The sequence below is a fragment of the Astatotilapia calliptera genome, chromosome 2 (genome assembly GCF_900246225.1).
Source record: "Astatotilapia calliptera chromosome 2, fAstCal1.2, whole genome shotgun sequence".
NCBI classification, from domain to species: Eukaryota; Metazoa; Chordata; class Actinopteri; order Cichliformes; family Cichlidae; genus Astatotilapia; species Astatotilapia calliptera.
Window position 1 is genome coordinate 28,634,557 of NC_039303.1, and position 19,417 is coordinate 28,653,973.

General features: G+C 37.3%; 2 protein-coding genes across 2 annotated transcripts; one reads left to right on the forward strand and one right to left on the reverse strand.

The window, feature by feature from the left end:
• Positions 1–4,406: 4,406 nt before the first annotated feature.
• LOC113036301 (hemicentin-1-like) lies at positions 4,407–7,792 on the forward strand. The gene is made up of 7 exons (XM_026192551.1): positions 4,407–4,455; positions 5,196–5,516; positions 5,683–5,940; positions 6,514–6,834; positions 7,031–7,288; positions 7,411–7,437; positions 7,519–7,792. Exons 1-7 carry the CDS (start codon positions 4,407–4,409, stop codon positions 7,707–7,709), a joined length of 1,425 nt encoding a protein of 474 aa, XP_026048336.1. The 3' UTR covers positions 7,710–7,792.
• Positions 7,793–13,388: 5,596 nt separating this feature from the next.
• Positions 13,389–17,646, reverse strand: LOC113036325 (uncharacterized). The gene is made up of 6 exons (XM_026192608.1): positions 17,595–17,646; positions 15,791–16,108; positions 15,340–15,597; positions 15,051–15,257; positions 14,801–14,917; positions 13,389–14,361 (listed from the first exon to the last, which is right to left on the reverse strand). The coding sequence occupies exons 1-6, from the start codon at positions 17,638–17,640 to the stop codon at positions 14,231–14,233; spliced, it is 1,077 nt and encodes a 358-aa protein (XP_026048393.1). The 5' UTR covers positions 17,641–17,646; the 3' UTR covers positions 13,389–14,230.
• Positions 17,647–19,417: the final 1,771 nt, after the last annotated feature.

Genomic DNA, 19,417 nt, shown 5'->3' on the forward strand with positions numbered 1-19,417 from the left:
AGGCTGAGGGAGGGGTAGCCATATGTTATGACAGGCTGGAGTTAGGGGAGGAAACCAGAACAAATAACATACTCTGGAAGAGAGTCAGAGATAAATAAACTGACTTCATCCAGAGAGATGTAAAAACACATAGTGGAAAAAAAAAAAAAGAGAGCCAGAGATTAATAACAAGTTTTCTGGCTGTATTTGGTTATCAATACAATGGTAACTCAAAGTCTAGAAAACCAAAGATTTGTGTGTTTAAGTGGCTCTTAGCTAATTCCAAGTGCAAATAAATTCACAATATGTTTAACACCTTCCCCAGAATGACTAATGAGCAGTTTGACAGTGCTCAAATACAAATTAATATAAACAGCTATCACTGATGTGATGATTATTTTAATCTAAATCAAAATCAGAATATTGGTCACTCTGTCATTTTCAATGAAGAACAGAGACAGCATGACATATTCAATGTTCAAGATCCAAGAAATTTTTTGTCACCACAAAACACAAATGGTTACGCTGAGCATGAAATTCTTACTTTGCAAGTTCCCTTCATGCAACTGAATAAACAACTAATTAACCCCCCCCCCCCCCCCCCGAAAAAAAACCCCCACTCTAACTCTAAGCATAGAAAATAATGAATAAGTGTAAGTAGTTATGCAACACTGTCACAGTGTTAAGATATTCAGAATGTACAAATATTAAAATTGTTTATTTTGTATGAAGTTGTATTATATTTTATATAAATGTTCAAAATTGCAAATTTACAGGTCAGGTTATTGAGGCAGATAATCACAGTTCAATAATTAGTTAGTGAACAACAATTAGTCATGATTCAGTAACCTGCGGATAGAAACTGTTTTTTAGTCTGGTTGTCCTCTCTTTCAAACTCCTGTAGCGTCTGTGTAAACAGCGTGTGCTGTGGGTGGGTGCAGTCCCCAATGACATTGTCTGCCCTTTTTTCTGACCTGGGTGTTGTAAATGTTCTTGTAGTGATGGGAGGGGTACTCCACAGATGAATTGTGCCATTTTATTGACACACTGGTGAGCATTCCTGTCCTTAATGGTGCTATTCCTGTACCACACTATGATGGAGGTTGTGACTCATTGTTGAGCCTTCTTGATAATCTCCCGTGTGTTATGGGTCCAGTTGAGATCCTCACTGATGTGGGTGCATTGAAATTTGAAGGTGTTCCCCCTCTCCACCTGAGTCTCGTTGATGTATAGTGGGGCATTCTGGTCACTCCTCATTCTCGGGTCAACAATCTCTCCTTAGTCTTCTCAGCATTTAAGGAGAGATTGTTTTCCAGCCACCAGGACACAAGTGTTGGCAGCCTCCTCTCCACCAGTGATCATCCCGAAGATGGTTGTGTTGTCAGTGAACTTAATGATGGAAGTGTTGCACAGGAAGGGAATGGAATAGGTGAAGAGGGTGTACAGGAGTGGACTGAGCACACAACCCTGGGGGATCCCTGTGCTTACTGTCTTTGTACCTGATGTCCTGGTACCAACTCTAACTGCCTGAGGTCTGCCTGTGAGGAAGTCCAGGACGGTGTCAGTCCAAGAGTGAAGAAGTTTCCTTTATTACAATTGAAGTGATTGCGATGGGGCGATAGCCATTCGAACAGGTTAGGTTGTTCTTCTTGGGGAAGGGAACTATGGTGGTGAACTTGAAGCATGTGGGCACAGCTGACTGGGTGAGGGACACATTAAAAATGTCTGTAAACACCTCAGTCAGCTCTGAAGAGCAGACCCACAAAGCAGGGCCGGGGATGTTGTCAGGGCCAGCTGCTTTCTGGGGGTTAGCCCTCATCAGAACCTTGCATACTTCAGTCAAAGTCACAGTTAGTGAGGAGTAGTGATGTGTTGGTTACATATATATATATATATATATATATATATATATATATATATATACATATGAGTGTTTGTGTATAAATACACAAACAAAAGACATATGCTGTGTAATTTAAGTGATCTAGGTAGCTCTGTTTTGGAAGTTCATTTAATGCTAGCAATGTGTTTTGGTGTTTTGTTTCTAGGGCCTACTGTATATATTTATATATAAACGTATATAAATAAAACCACATTTTTTTTACATTAGTAATTCCTTTTCTGCATAATTTTATATGGTTTTTGATAATAAATTAATTAGACCAACAAAACAACCTGAAGAGCCAGTTGGGAGCCGAAAGAGCCGGTTCTCTAAAAAGAGCCGGAATTCCCATCACTAGTGAGGAGCTCTGTGATGCCTCTACTGGTAGAATCCCTCTATGTTGGCTGGTGTTGAGGGTGTCGAAGTGAGCGTAGAACTCACTCAGCTCATCTGGTAGGGCGTTGCAGCGGACTGTGACCCTGCTGCTACTCTGTTGGAAATCAGTGATGTGTTGCAAGCCCTGCCACATGCATCAGGAATCTGAGTTGTTGTAGTATCCTTCCAGTCTCAATCTGTACTGCCTCCTGGTTTCCCTGATGGCCAAGGCCATATCTGTCCTTTCTTGAAGCCTTCTGCATCAACAGATTTATTATAATTTATTTATTTATAGAAATAGCTATAATATGGTGTAATATGGAGATTATAGCATAAATTGTAGATCTACTAAAGGCTTAATTTCCAAATAGGAAAAAAACAACAACTATTTTGTATGATTTGTGGAGGCAAAAGAGGAATAGGATAGGAATAGGATCCCAGAAAGTCCAGGAAAAAACATGCAGTGAATAAAAGAGCAGATAATAGCAGGAATTAATTGAAGACAGAGGGTATATATACAAAAAAGTAATGGGGGAAGATGACATGGAAGAGAAACTATGACACAGATGAAAATAATCAAGAGAGAAGAAGTAAAACTAGACATGAGACACAGAAGATGACCAAAGAAATAAAACAAGAAGTGAATCAAAACCAAAGCTGACACACTGAACACAGGTGAACTTCACAGAAAGAAAACACAAAATAAATAAAGAAAACCAGCAATTTCAACAAATACAAATCAAAACTAGACAGACAGACAGACAGACAGACAGACAGACAGACAGACAGATAGATAGATAGATAGATAGATAGATAGATAGATAGATAGATAGATAGATAGATAGATAGATAGATAGATAGATAGATAGATAGATAGATAGATAGATAGATAGATAGATAGATAGATAGATAGATACATTCTACATGGAACAAGTTTATACAAGAAATTGTAAGTAATAACAGACTCTACAAGAATTAATACAAGAACCAATTCAAAAAAATCACCCATAATAAAAAAACTAAAATGATAAAACAACATATAAAGCAACAGATGAAACAGTTCATGCTGCCTTGGTTGGGCGGAGGGAGCAAAGACAGATAGAAACAAGATGTTCAAACAAGAGGGGAGCAAAAGAGTAAGGACATGAAGGCTGGGAGAGATCAGGGGATTTAGGAGACACTTTGGGTGGCTGACCTTGACGAGGAGCAAGGTCAAGGGAATGTTCTGGGGGTCAGCTGCCAGTAAGTTTCAACACAGACAAATTTTAAAATGTTTGAGGAAAAAAAAAGACGTTGCAGCAAATTCAAAGCAACAAACGTAACTCATCATGAAGTATTTTTATTAGTATTTTAATTGTAGAATTTAAAAAATTAAAAATTTCTTTTGATTAAATCTGCAGTCATAAATACAAAGAACACAATTTCAGGCTCTTTTTTGGATGTTGACTTTTGTTTCCTTCTTTGTTAACATGATGCCACACTGCTTCAGTAATGTTAAGGTTCAGGTTCTGGTTCCCTCAGCCCTAGCTTTAACAAGGCTGAGGGGACAATGCAGAGTACTTGATTACCAGTCAAAGGTTTGGACACACTTTCTCATTCAATGCTCTTGTTTTTTTTGTTGTGTTTTTTTTTTCATCACACATAGCACAGTAAGTATATAGTATCTACTATACTATACTATACATATACTAGTATATGTACATATATATATATATATATATATATACATATGCACACTGCAAAAAACGTGGGAAAGAAGAAGCTGAGGTTATTTTGTCTCTGCCCTTGCTTTTGCTTCCTATATCACCTTTCCACATGTGTCTATTTTCAAGAATCTAAAACATGCTTTGAGTTAGTTCACTTTTTGTTTACTGCTTAATTCCATATGTGTGAAAATAAAGAAAAACCTTTAAATGAGACTGTAAGTGTATACATATATGGCTTAATATTTCTGCATTCCTGTGTTTGTAAAATAAATTAAAAACAAAAAAAAAATCTGAAACAAAACGTGGGAAAGAAGAAGCTGATGTTATTTTGTCTCTGCTCTTGGTTTTACTTCCTTTATCACCTTTCCACATACAGTTTGTGAACACCGACTGATGTGTAGTATCAGTCATTTCTTTTATTTATGCTGCAAACTGTATGAACACACTCTGAACAGCAAGAAGACATGGAAGCTGTGCTTGGATTGATAGTGATGTTGCTGGGTTTGTCTCATGGTGAGCTGAAAACAGTCGAGGAATTGTTTTTTTTGTATTTCTTTTAAAATAAATTCAGGAACTGTTGAATACATCTGCAGTTTAGGAATGTTTTAATATAGAGCATGTTCATTTTCTTTTCCTTCATTTTCTTTCTTTTTAGTTAATTTCATTTAATTCCTTTTTTTCTTTATTAACACTTTTAATTATAATAGGAAACTCTGACATCACTTCATGTGAACAGCACTTTCAGGAAACATAACAACTATGTTGGATTTTCTTAAGCTGAGACACGGCTATTGGACCCCATGTTTTTAGGGCTACAGTGCCAATTAAAATATTTTCATGCAGTTCATTATTTTATTTTATTTTATTTTATTTTATTTTATTTTATTTTATTTTATTTTATTTTTTTTAACAATTTTAATAGGACGTCACAATTTATCTTACACTACCTAATACGGAAACGTGAATTTCTTGGGAATTTAAGTTGTCAGTTTCAAAAACCTCTTCTAGTATCATTAATATAATGGTTCTCTCTCTTCCTCTCAGTTCTAACACAGTAATTTACTTTTCTTCAAGGCTTGAACCCTAACTATGTTTCAGCCACAGACATGCCTGCATCAATAAATGTATCTTCACAAAAATACAGACAGGCAGTAGCCACAAAAACACCATTTCTGTTTTCAGTAAACATTTGTCAGTGCTGCCAGTCCATTGTAATAATTTTGCTTTTCGTTTCCTTTTTTGTGTGTTTGCAGGTGTGGAAACTCATTGTGATGGCAGACAGGATGGAGCTCAGTGTTATGGAGCTTTGGGAGGAACTGTGGACATCCAGCTGATGGACAGCACCTCAAAAATACCTCGATACCAACTGTTAAAGAATTCATTAAAAATACTAGATGTGAGAAAGAAAAAGATTATTTATAATGTATTACAAAATGGGTCTCTCTTTTTTCCCAGTAATAGAACATTTAGGCTCAATTATCTGAGCAGGGATGACAGCGGTAATTATAGCCTTATAACATTTAATTCAGATGGAAAAGCATCAGACGAGCAGACTCTACACTTGTTTGTTCAAGGTAATGTTTTCCTTGTTTAGAAATACAGTAAAGCCATTAATAGATATGAAACAGAAAATTCAGATACATGTATTGTATGATTTATGTTTGTTCCCCATTAAAGAGAAACAAGAATGACCTAGATTCTGATTTAAAATCTAAACTCATCTGTGTGTGTTTCTCTCAGCTCCTGTGTCCTCTGTCCTGCTGCTCTCTGAGTGTCTGTCCCAGGGAGGGATGAGGGTGTCCTGTTCCTCTGAGGGAGGGGACAGTCCTCAGTACAGCTGGACTCTGGATGGACGCACACTGACAGATGCTGAGCTCCTTTCTATAAATAATGAGACTAACATCATCACTCTGAAACAGTACGTCTCAGGACGTCTTGTCTGCTCAGTCAGGAACAACGTCAGTAATGTCTTCAAAGAACAGAAGATATCTCCCTGTGGTGAGTGAGAACACTCTGAATTTTTATTACCATTACCTGGACCCCAGTTGTCTGCGCCTTCTTTAACGCATATTTACTTAACGACATTCAGTAACCACAAAAGCACCAGTTATGTTCTAGATAAACATTTTCATATGATTCTTGTTGTCTGTCTCTCTAATTTATACACATATTTCACAATGGAATTTCATTTTAACTGGAACATTGAAGCCACATTTTTAAAGGTGTTGTAAAGAACAGAAAGTGTTCTGACTGTGTGTGTGTGTGTGTGTGTTTAAAAAAAAATACATTTTCAGTTACTAACAAAGTAAGAAAAATTAAAAAAAAAGTTAAATGGCAGTTACAATACCATCTATGATTTTATTGATTTATTGTGGCACCATATGTCTACCCAAACAGTGAAATATTCAGAGGTCCATGCTACTCATGTGTGCAACAATAAAGGCATCTTCACAAAAACACAGACAAACAGTAGCTGCAATAACAACATTTCTGTTTCAGGTAAACATTTGTTAGTGCTGCCAGTCCATTCAAATAATTTTGCTTTTGTTTCCTTTTTTTGTGTCGTTGCAGGTGTGGAAACTTACTGTGATGGCAGACAGGATGGAGCTCAGTGTTATGGAGCTTTGGGAGGAAGTGTGGAGATAAAGCTGATGGACAGCACCGCAAAAATACCTCGATACCATTTGTTAAAGAATTCATTAAAAATACTAGATGTGAGAAAGAAAAGGATTCTTTATAATATCATAGATCATAAATTTCTGCTTTTTCCCAGTAATGGAACACTTAGGCTCAATTATCTGAGCAGGACAGACAGCGGTAATTATAGCCTTAAAAGCTTTGATTCAGATGGAAAAGCATCAGATGAGCAGACTCTACAATTGTTTGTTCAAGGTAATGTTTTCCTTGTTGTGAAATGAAGCCATTAATAGATATGAATATAACTTTAATATTGTTGAAGTAATCCATATCTTTCCATACATGTATTTTACGGTTTATACATATTTTTCCACTGAAGACTATAAAGAATGACTGATTTAATTCTGCAATGTCGATTTGAAATCTAAACTCATCTGTGTGTTTTTCTCAGCTCCTGTATCCTCTGTCCTGCTGGTCTCTGAGTGTCTGTCCCAGGGAGAGAGGAGGGTGTCCTGCTCCTCTGAGGGAGGGGACAGTCCTCAGTACAGCTGGACTCTGGATGGACGCACACTGACAGATGCTGAGCTCCTTTCTGTAAATAATGAGACTAACATCATCACTCTGAGACAGCACATGTCAGGACATCTGGTCTGCTCAGTCAGGAACAACGTCAGTAATGTTTTCATAGAACACAGGCTGTCTACCTGTGGTGAGTGAGAACCTTATGAATAAAAGTTATTAAGCACAAATTAAATTTTTATGGTTATTATGTCTTGAACTGTTTGTTTGTTGGATCATACTATGCTTCATTTTTTTCTTTATTAACTGCAGCTCTGTCAGTGGGATACAGACATCAGGGTAGGTACATGAAAACAATGTACATTGAACCAACAGCAGACCCAGCTCTGCCTAACATGTGATTTTGGTGTCTCCTAACAGATAAGATGCTTATATGTGGTTTGAGAGCAGTTGTGGTCATTCTCTTGTTAATTGGGATTCCCATCTACTTCGCTTGGAGGAAAAAGAAACATGCCAAAGCTGAAGTCTCTGCTGTCCCACAAACAAGAGGAGATCCAGAGGACTCTCTTCTGATGATTGAAATGAGTTCTGCAACTTACACCAACACCTAGTTTCACCTTTTACTTGCTGTTATTTATCTTTGGTTCACAAGCATGAAAATAGCATTTAGAGAGAAATTCTTCTGCTCTTTTTATTCCCCACAAATTATGATGAGAAGCTCTGTGGTTTCTGGGTTTTACATTTTTTAAATACAAAATCTTTACAATTCTTAAACAATAAAGTCTTGAATTAAGTTTACTTCATGTGTCAGTTTTTTTTTAAAATTTTCTGCAAATGAAGTTACTGAGAGAGGAGAAGGGGAAGCAGGAGATTTATAAATGAACTGGGGCAACAACAGCAGTCATGCAGATGCTGCACTGGTCCATTGAAGAAAGAACTGAGAGAATAAGAGCTTTAGATTCATGTTCCTAAGATCACCAATTGTCATGAGCTCTGGTTAATGACTGAAAGACTGAGATCACAAATACAACCCAAGGCAGGAGATTTTTGTCATTTTAGACTCCTGGGTCCCATCTGGGCAATGTTTACATTAAATTCAAATGCAGGTCACATGCACTTTGTGGAAAAACAATGTGATCAATGCTTACGTGGCAAAATAATCATGAAATGCATCTTGGTGTATATCTTTTAATTCTTGTACAGTGATAACATAAAACCATATTAACTGAACTGATCACTGTTTCATAATGTGAAATAAGTTTTTAGACATACTGCACAATATATTTTGTGGATGGTGAAAACTTCTATATTTGGAGTTTTATTATTTGAGTTTTAAAACATAAATAGGGGAGAGTGGGGTGGGTTTTTACTTAAAGTAAAAACTGGCACAACTCACTTTAAGATTTTGCTTAAAGTGAGGCCATGATAGTAATGCTTCCAACTAAAACATGTTCAGGATGTTGTGCATGCTTGGGAACAATCACTTTGGATCTGAAATATATAGTTGTGCCACAAGTACTCTTGTGGCACAACTTGACCCCGATGCAGGGTAAGTTGCATCTTTGGAGAGAATACCTTGGGGTAAATTGAGCCAGCATATTTTGATCTCAGAAACTGTAATGCTATATAAAAGCTAGACAAATTTAACATATTTAAAATTATTTTACAATATCAAAGGCCAATTTTATACAAGCCACACGAGCACATCGAAAGTCAGTTTTCTTAAAAATGGCCAAGGACCAAATGAACTTGTTGAAGCTACCCACTGCTGTACCTTCTGGATGTACCACCAAGTTTTTGTGGTGTGGGTAGTTCTTTTTTTATGCACATCTTCTCGAGGGATGACTCTGTCACAATTGTCTTTGAAAGTGAAGATGGGCTTTCCATTCACAATCCCATTACTACTTCACCTTAAACACTTTGCACCAGTGTCAGTCAGCACCATCAACCAATCCATGTAGTTGTAGGATTTGATTTTGCCTGCAAACGTCATAATGACAATCACAATTACTTTCAATTATATGTCAAGCTATACACTCTAAATAAGTACCCAACTTTACTTCTTTGTGAACTATCTGCATTTTAATAACTGATAATGAGCATTTCCAGGGGAAATAATTATTGTTCCCTATATACTTTTCCTTAAATGGACACTTAACCCAACCTGCCTCTGATATCCCTGCTAGCTGGATCAAAATGTCATTTCTTTTTTTTTTTTTTTTTTTTTTTTTTTATTAATATTTTTGGATGGACAGAAACATTAATAAATAAATATACAACTGCAACAATCATACTGTCAGTTCTCTGTCCGTTTCTAAACAAACAAACAAACTAAGACAAGCAAACAAACAACACACTAACAAACAAAAAAAAAAAAAAAAAAAAAAAAAAAAATTACATAAATAAATAAATAAATAAAATAAATAAAACCCAGGAGAAACAAAATAATACACCGCCTCCTGGAAAACATCAGCAAAAACAAAAACGAATAAGGGTAAAACCCCCTGGTGCAAAAAAAAAAAAAAAAAAAAAAAAAAAAAAAAAAAAAAGACAACAACCAAAATACCAATGACACATGAAATATCCCTCTAAGAGACCATTTATCATAATGTCTAAGAGACATTGTCAATGTACCGCAAAAAGGGACCCCAGACCTGCTCAAAAATATCTTCTCTTCCCTTCATTCTATACATAACCCGTTCATATGATGCCATCCTAGACATTTGTTCGGTCCATTCCTTGAAAGAACAGGGGCTGGATGACTTCCAATGCCTAAGAATTACCCTGCAACCAGTTATGAAAGCCAGACGCATCCACAATCTCTGTTTTTTTGAGAGAATGTTATCGTCAGGTAGTAGGCCCAGGACGCATATAGCTGGAGATTTAGAAAGATTAAGTTTAAAAATATCATTCACCAAGTTGATGATCCCATCCCACAAATAATCATTTTTCCGACATGTATACAACATATGAACTAGAGTCCCGACTTCCTGCTGACATTTCCAACAAATGTCCTTATCTGCGAGCTTCAACCTGACTAATTTACTGGGTGTCCAATAGTTTCTGTGAAGCAACTTGTACTGGATAAGTTGAGACTGTGTTTCAGGTGAGCAAACATACCATGATGAGATCAGCATCTTCCAACTGTCCTCTGAGATCTGGATACCCAGATCTTTCTCCCAACACCGCCTCAGTCCCCCCAAACTGGGAGCGTCAAAATGTCATTTCTTTGTGCATATTCAAATACCATGAACTGGATTTTGAGTATGCACAAAGTAACGAACACATAAATGCTGCTAGTGCCTTCATATGTTCTGCCAGCTCTCTCTCCATAACACTTGATTGACAAGTCCAGATCTTTTACATCCTTTTATAGCCTTATGTCTCTTCCATCTATCTTTTTCTTCTCCACATATTGTTTTAATGTCATCATGAATATGTTCATCTTCCTCGCCACTTGATGAATGGACTTCCCCTTCTCACATCATTCACTCTGTCCATGTCCTGTAAAGGAGTGAAAGCCCTGCCTGTCCTCCCTATTATAACTCAATGGCATGATGGTCTATTTCTATTTTTGGTCTGAAATAAAGAATGTCACTGTGAAAAACGGTAAATAATAATAATAATAAAAAACAATCAATAAAATAATATATTTAAAATATTCATAAGTTGGGCACAAAGCACCACACCATATAGACTCACAGTGTAGCTTACCAAAGCACTAAAACATTTGTGAAATGTTTTTAAACCTGTCTGTAACTGTTTAGACAAAACAATCAAAAAACCTTGATCACAGAAATTTTACCTTGAAAGGCAAAAATCGTTTTTGAACTTAAATATTCTGATGTAATGAGGTTCTCTTATTTGCAGGATTAGTAAAATGGCTGACTCTTCAAAAATGTGCAGTCACATGACTGATTTCTTCTATGGTTCACTAGAAACAAGGGGTACAAATCACCCTCTTTCTCCTATTGTGGGAATAGCAGCATGACAATTTTCAGTATTTTTTACACAATGTCGCCCTCTAGTGGGAAATGTTTGGACTTTATCATTGCTTCGTTACACTGTCCTTGCTTTTATTGTATTTTCCTTCACAAAAGACTTTACACTAATGTCAAGAACTTACAATATTAAAGAAATCCACCAGTACAGCAACATTTTCCCATACCAAATAGTTTGAAACTACAGTACATTAAACCTTAACAAAATAAAAGTACAGTGAAGTACATACTCAGTCCATGCTTAACAGGTTTGTGTATCTGATTTTATTTTTTAATTTTACAAGCAGAACGAACTCAGTGTCTCATATTTATTTCTGTGCTATTGTGATAGCGTGATGGCTGTGGAAGCTATAGCTCTGGCAACTGTGTTGAAAAAACAATAACTATTATTCATTTTTATTTTTACTTATTTATCTCAACTTCCTAAATCACTCATTTCTAAAATTACAGTATTGTTTAAAAACATTTTAGGACATTTATTCATCTATTTTTTGCATTTTGCGTGCGGTAAGATGGTTTAAACATGAGGAGGGATAGTGGCTATATTTCACAAAACATGTTAAAGATTGAGCTGCCAGGGGAAAAGAAAATGAAAAAACCACAGAGAAAACACGTGGATATCCTGAAGAAGGATATGCAGAGGGTTGGTGTGATAGGAGAGGATGCTAGAGACAGGGTGAGATGTAAGCAGATGATCGCCTGTGGTGACCCCTAAAGGCAGACACCAAAATAAGAAAAAAGAATTGGGCACTGTGATGTTTGTCTTTTATGCCAGGGGGCACTGCAGAGAATCATTATTTGTGCGTCCCCAATGATACTGTACTAGTGTAGGAGGAAGGAGTTTAGTAACTTATTAGTACCTCATCACAGATTCAGAGATAACAAAGAGTAAAATATGTGTATTAACACTTTTTTATGTTGCAGTGTGGTCTGAAGGTCAGGTTTTTTCTCTATTTTGTTGGTGTTTGTTGGTGTCATTGGGGTTGCCCAAGACTTAGGATTTAATGTTAAATAATGCTTTGCATGCATGTTTTACATTGCTTCATCATTGTTTAGAGCATTGCTGTCATGGTTCTCAGGATCTGGAGAGGGTGTGGTGTGTGTTTGTCTCAGCCTCTCCAACAAGGCAGAACTGGACTTTGCTTCCCTGCCTCTGAACCCGCCCTCACAGCACACCTGTGGCTCATTCATGCTGATTCTGCTCTGGCTTCTCATCGCAAGCATTTTTCCTGGCAGACTACTTAAGACGGCAGGAGATGCTGCTTCCTCGCTGGATTGTTGCACTACCTAGTGTCAGTGTAGCCTAGCCTAGCCTAGCCTAGCCTCGCCTTGCCTTGCCTCTTGAGTATCTTTTGTCATTTCCCAGAGTTTCCTTCTAACATAGTTTTCCCTGCCCATCTCTCCTGCTGCCTGGATTCCTGTGGATGTGTGTGAGTGGGCATGAGCATGATTGGACTGCCTGAGTGAATCACAGACTGTAAAAGAGGAGAGTGTGTGCCTTCCCTGGACCTTCCCTCACCTTCGGACCCCCAAACCCCCTGGAGCCCTGTATTACCTGTTCCACTGTATATATGTATATATTCTCACAATAAATCCTTCACCCTCTCTCTAAAAATCAGAGTCCTGCGAGTGAGTCCTCTGCCTAACTGAGAGTGACAACTGCATGTTTTTATTGAGAAGCTTTAATTAATAGCTTTATTAAACAAACATCTTTAAGGAACAACAACAACAAGCACCATGGAACAAGAAGGGAAACTTCCACATCTTCTTACTGATAAGTTTAAAGTTATGTTCACTTCTTAGTGGTCACCAAAGGCTTTTGAATCAATACTGCTTGTGATCATGGCATCATCAGGCCTGTCTAAATTTAGAATCACATTAGACAAACTTAAAACTGGTTTATACTGGTGTGAAATTAAAGACTGAGCTTAATAGTGATATTTTGGTTGCAAAGATAAAAACTTTAAGTGAGTACGGGCTATTATAAGTCACATCTACTCTTCACTTTGTAAAGACTACTCAGAATTACTATTTTAAACAACTAATGTGAAAATTGCTGCAACATATGATTTCTTTGTCGTACATACTTAAACAGAAGTCTCGTCTACTTGTAAAAAACATGCAAACTAATTGCTATAAAAAAAGATACAAATAAGAGTTACTTGTGTTACTCAAAAGCTTCAGAAATCTTCCCCAAAACAGGTTCCATTCTCCTAAAAAAGCCACATATGTACAATTAAGGTAAAAACACAGTTCAAAGTATAGTAATACAAGTGTACATCAAAATGTAAAATGTGTATTTTATATCTTGCCTTCTTTTATAAAACAACTGACAGCACACATTCAGAAACTGTTTCAGTTGTAATAATGAGAGAACAAGACACAGAGAGAAGTCAGTCACCTATAGAAATAGCCATGTTCCTATCCAAATGACAGGATGTTTAAAATCTGGATTCAAACATTAAAGTCAAATATGACCATTTACAAACCTGACCGTCAAGCAACAGGGACACCTGGACACGAGTGTGGAGCATAGTGGTAAGGTTAAAATGGTGTTTGTTAGACAGAATTTGCAACCACTTCTTTCTTGGTGGTAAACTGGCGGCAGGGACATTATCAAACACTGATCTCAAAGAGTGGTTGAGAACAGAAGAGGAAAAACAAATGAAGACTCTGCATTAGTCCACCAGAACAATATCATTAGGATTTTTTCTCTCTTCTCTTCCCATGTTATTATATACAATGTTTGCTTCACATTTATCCAGATTTATTAAGACACTTGCATTTCTTAGAGAAGAGGGGGCTGATCCCCAGATATAAATCTAAAGACAGGCCAAAGATGAATAATATTATTATTATTATTATTATTGTTGTTGTTGTTGTTGTTGTTGTTATAGTAGGGACAAAGTAGCCCATGAAGGTGTCACAGGAAGCTAAAGTGTCTGAATAGAATTCAGTCATCATTAATTTATTCATATTTGTTTTGTTCTTTATGTGCTGTTAGCTGGAACATTAGCTGTGTTTCAGCCACAGACTTACATGAAGCAACAACCTTTTGGCATCTTGATGTCACCTCCTCCTTCGGTCTGCTGTCAGTGGTGCAGTCGGTGTAAAAGCTCCAACCACTTAAATCATCTTCTGTTGCTTGAAAACTTGATTTGGCCATACTCCACCTCCGCCTCTGCTCTTTGCTCAGCATCCTTCCTCTGACATTTCGTGATAATGACATGAGCATAGGTTACTTCCTGGTCATCTTCTTCAGCTGCAAATTAGTAGGAAGAGGTGGCACAAACATAATGTTACAGTCAGTGTATTAGTACAGGAATGGTTTGACTTAAAGAAGAACTTTCACTCTCATGTCTGCTGCTGGAACAGTTGATTAGTTTTACCACAAAGGTTGAAGGCAGTGTGTGTGATTCTAACTGGTGCACTTTAAAACTAATTAAAATGTTTCATTGGTGAACTCACGGGTTGCCGTTTTTTGAGCTGTTTCCCCATGTTTTTAGTTGTTGTGTTAAAGCTAGCTGATTAGCCATACCAACAAATTTGACTGGCATATGACAGAGGTATGATTAAACTCTTGGCAAGACAACTGGTGCGACATCTTGGCAAGACAGCAAAAAGGTTTATTAAATTTTTAATAAAATAATTATATATGTTTAATTAATCAAAGTGGAGTGGGGAAATGGAAAGTTTTGTACCTCTTTGTTCTGTAGGTTTGGTTTTTTGCTTTATGATGTGTTCACAGGCACCTGCTACACCCACAACTAACAAAATGAGCAGTGCTGAGAGAACACCACCGATCAGTGGTAAATAGGCTGTTTGTGGTGGTAAAAAGGACAGAATAAGACAAAAACAAGTCAGCAAGTCTGAGTTTTTATGAAGACAAACAAAGAAATAATGAGAAACTGGCATTAGTCAGTCTACTGTAGCAAAGTTATTTTCACTTACTAATGTACCATGGGTTATCACTGCTGACAGTTTGATTGAAGGGTTTGATCTTAGTGGGGTTTTTATTTGACACTACGGCGGTCTCCTTAGACGTAGCAGTTTGTTTGGGGACTGTTGTTGGTTTAATACACAGGGTGTTATTGGCTTCATACACCCACCCTGATATCTGTTTTCCATTGACTGAAGTGCAGTTAATGAAAATGAAGCCTGAGAGCAAAAACGTATAATTAATGAAAGACTGAGTGACCAAAATGATCATATTTGTGATTATCACAGTGTTCTCACTCACCACAGGTAGATATCCTCTCCTCTTTGTAGACATCACTGACATTGTTCCTGACTGAGCAGGTCAGACGTCCTGAGACGTGCTGTTTCAGAGTGATGTTGTTACTCTCATTATTTCCAGAAGAGAGCTCAGCATCTGTCAGTGTGCGTCCATCCAGAGTCCAGCTGTACTGAGGACTGTCCCCTCCCTCAGAGGAACAGGACACCCTCATCTCTCCCTGGGACAGACATTCAGGGTCCAGCAGGACAGAGGACACAGGAGCTGAGAGAAACACACATAGATGAGTTTAGATTTTAAATCAGAATCTCCCTAATTCTTTAGAGTCTCTAATAAAGAATAGGGAAAGCATAGAATACAGGGAAATGTCGTGAGATATATTGTATAGATTATTGTATAGATTACCACAACAATATTTTATTTACATCTATTAATGGCTTAATTTCCCAACATTTACCTTCAATAAACAACTGTAAAATCCGCTCGTCTGATGATTTTCCATCCGAATCAAAGGTTTGAAGGCTATAATTACCACTGTCTGTCCTGTTTAGTTTATTGATCCTAAATGTTCCATTACTTGGAAAATGAGCTCTCTCTCTTATGGTATTAGAAATAACCGTATTTTTTCTCACATCTAATATTTTTAATGAACTCTTTAATAATTGGTATCTATTAATTTCTGAAGTGTTGTCCATCAGCTGGATGTCCACAGTTCCTCCCAAAGCTCCATAACACTGAGCTCCATCCCGTCTGCCATCACAGTAAGTTTCCACACCTGCAAAACAAAAATAAAGTTGTCATAGTTGTTAGTTTTGCTCAGTAGATGAACAGATGTCCACATGCCTGATGCAGTAGCCTGAGTTCTAGCCAGAGGGCTTTTGCTGTGTGCCCTGCTTTCTTGTCTCCTCTTTACTGAACACTATTTAACAAATGTAAGCAATGTTTCAGAGAGGATATCAGAAGTGGTAACAAAAGGAGATCAAAGCACAAAGTAATGGTTAATAGACCTGTACACCAGAACTATAAGACCAGGAAGACCAACCTGAGGAGGCTTACAACTCAGTGCTTCTGGATTTATGTGTGCTTGGCTTTATACAAGGCTAATATTGCACTAATGACATTTACTAAGAACTCAAGTCACCATCAAATGTGGAATATCCCACACTTGATGCACTGTCCATATCACAAAGATCAGAGTGGAGTGACCATCAGCCACTTCTTGTCCATCGATGACATTATGCTGTATGACAGGAGTGACTGAAACACTGACTCACTGATCCACCTCACCAGGATCTACAGTGAGGACGCTAGGATGTCATTCTTTATAAATGTGGCAAAAAGGTTGTAAAGAGAGACTGATGGGGTGGAGTTACCATAAGGACATACAGGACACACAGAAGAAGTGCTTGGGTATCCAACAGGTTAACGAGAGCTACATGATAAAGACACAATAAAGTCAGACACAGTCAAATACCTCCAGAAAGTAATAGAGGTGCTAAAAAATGTGAGCCATCAATATATATGTCTTCACGTCATCAGATACCAAACTGGAATAACAAACTGGCCACAAGAGGAGACATGAAAACTCCTCACAATGCCACTCAACATCCTTCCTCTGATTTCTTCAATTTCCACTCAAAGGTCTGAGACTCTGTGAACAGATGTGGAAGCTGCTGTTGAAATAAAAAAATGGCTCCCTGAGGTGAGTTGCTCCAAAACAGCTGAAGACAGACAGTGATAAGGAACAGGAAGTGGGACCATCATGTATGACTGACCTGCAGATATAGCATCAACAGATAGAGGGAAGAAAAAGAACAGGGCCTAAGCACTAGAATTTAGAGGAAGGAGTCACATCTAACAGGGCTCAGAGACAGAGCAGCGTACAGTAACAGGGCTGGGACAGCGTACACTGACTTGCACAACCAACTACAAGAACATTTGTGCTGCATATGATCCCCAAATCCCGATAGGAGACCCCACTGAAGGTGGTTGAGAACAACAGTGCTAACTAAGGTCATGTGGAACTTTGAGTTCCACATAGACAGACAGCCAACCATTAACCACTCAGACATAACCACCGACCAGCAGCTGTGATACATGAAGCAATCCTAAAATCCAGATAGGAGACGGCAACATCAGAATGAAGGAGCATGACAAAACTAAGAAGTAACTTTTTTTCAGACCTAATTCTGATTGTACTGAAATTAAGTATGAAATAAGTATTTTTGAAACCTTGCATGAAAAAAAATTTGGTTGCTCACCATGAGCTACTCCGAACATCAGCAACAGTCCAACTGCAGCTTCCATGTCAACTGTTCAGTCTATGTTGACTCAATCGGCAGCTTTCAAATCTTTTCTCTCAAATAAGCAAATCTGTGATGTTACTGATTTTAACAGACTGCAGTTAACAGACTGTTAGTGCTCAGCCTGAAAGGAGAAATCATGAAAACGTTGGCTTTAGGTTTTAGTGAAGTGGTAAATAACGTCTCACATGCTGAGAGTAGGAGAATGAATTGACATTAGTTTTTCTTCCTCCTTTAACCTTCATGAAAAAGAGATTTCATATATGAGAGTAACAATTTAAATTCCTAAGAAATAAAAGTTCCAGACTTAAAATGAAATGATACATTTCAGAAATATGTTTAGATGAAAAAATAGACACAAAATTAATGATAGCACATGTTTCATCTCTAAAAAGAGTACAACATGAAAGTAGGATGCTTTCAATCTCTGTCAAACAGATAGTTCAGCATGTTGAGCAACAATGGTTTGAACATTCTTTGCACTGCACTGGTTAATGTTATATTTAAAAATGCTGATCACAGAAGAATTTATACAAATTACAGAATGTACTGTTGGAATTAAATATTGCTTTAGTTGAATCTTAAATGGTGCAATGGGGTTATCTAAAATATCAAGCATTTGTTTGGAATAAAAACAAGATGATTTGACTGTAAATATACTTTTTAGACCCATGAACAAAGGTCAAGTGACACCAGGTCTGGGGATGATGTATCAATAAAGTGCCGCATGAAATGAAAAAGCAGGACAGCTCATCCTCAGATACTCCCAGTGGCATCAACACAATGCCACCAACCTGTAAGCTGCAGAACTTACTGTAACACTAAAGACGACATCAAAATCTTTGTACTTATTACCACAGCACAGCATGCTTTGAATAAGTAAACACAGCTCACCATAAGAGACTCCTAATAGCATCACGAACAGTACAAACACAGCTTGCATGTTTTTTCTCTATTCAGCATCAGTCGACTCCGCAGGCAGCTCTTCTGCTTTACTGTGATGCAAACAGACCCAACCTACACTGACCATGTTTCCTGTTGATGAGAAACCTTCAGATCAAAACATATACATTTAGACCAAGCAGGATGTGGCTACTTCAGAATTTTTTTGTGTTAATTACTAAAAGCAGTTGCCAATAAATTTCATTGCTTGTCAATACTGATCAGCTTCAGATAAGTATGTATGAACTCAGACCAGACAGGATGTGACCAGAATTTAACTGCAGAGAAAGAAAAGAGAAAAGTTTAATTTAAATTTAATTCAACAGCCCCAAACTAATCATGTAATTTTATTGTCCAACTAATAATAATGCCGTTTCATTGACAGTTGTAATATTTACAGCTAAATTACACTGACAACTAAAATATGTTTACTTGCACGCGGAAGCAAGTTTAATGGGGATGGCATAAAACAGAGTGTATAATAAAGCCAGACATGTTTAATTTAATACATCTTAATAACAGATTTCATCAAACCTTGAAACACATTCACAGACATTTATGATGCCCGTGTTACTCAGTGGTTTTGAAATGTTATCATAAATAGAGGTTAAGTGTTGTGTTTCACCATAAAAGAACAGATTGTCATTGTATGTAGAAGGAAGTGAAACAAGAGAAACGGTCACCATACAAAACCAAAGGTACACATGCATCTTTTACCAAGAACAGCCAGTCCATTATTCTTCTGGTTATATTCCGCTCGTCTATATTTAAGTGTAGACTATGAACACTTGGCACAGCAGAGGTTTCGTTCTTATTATTGTTTTTATTAATAACAGCAG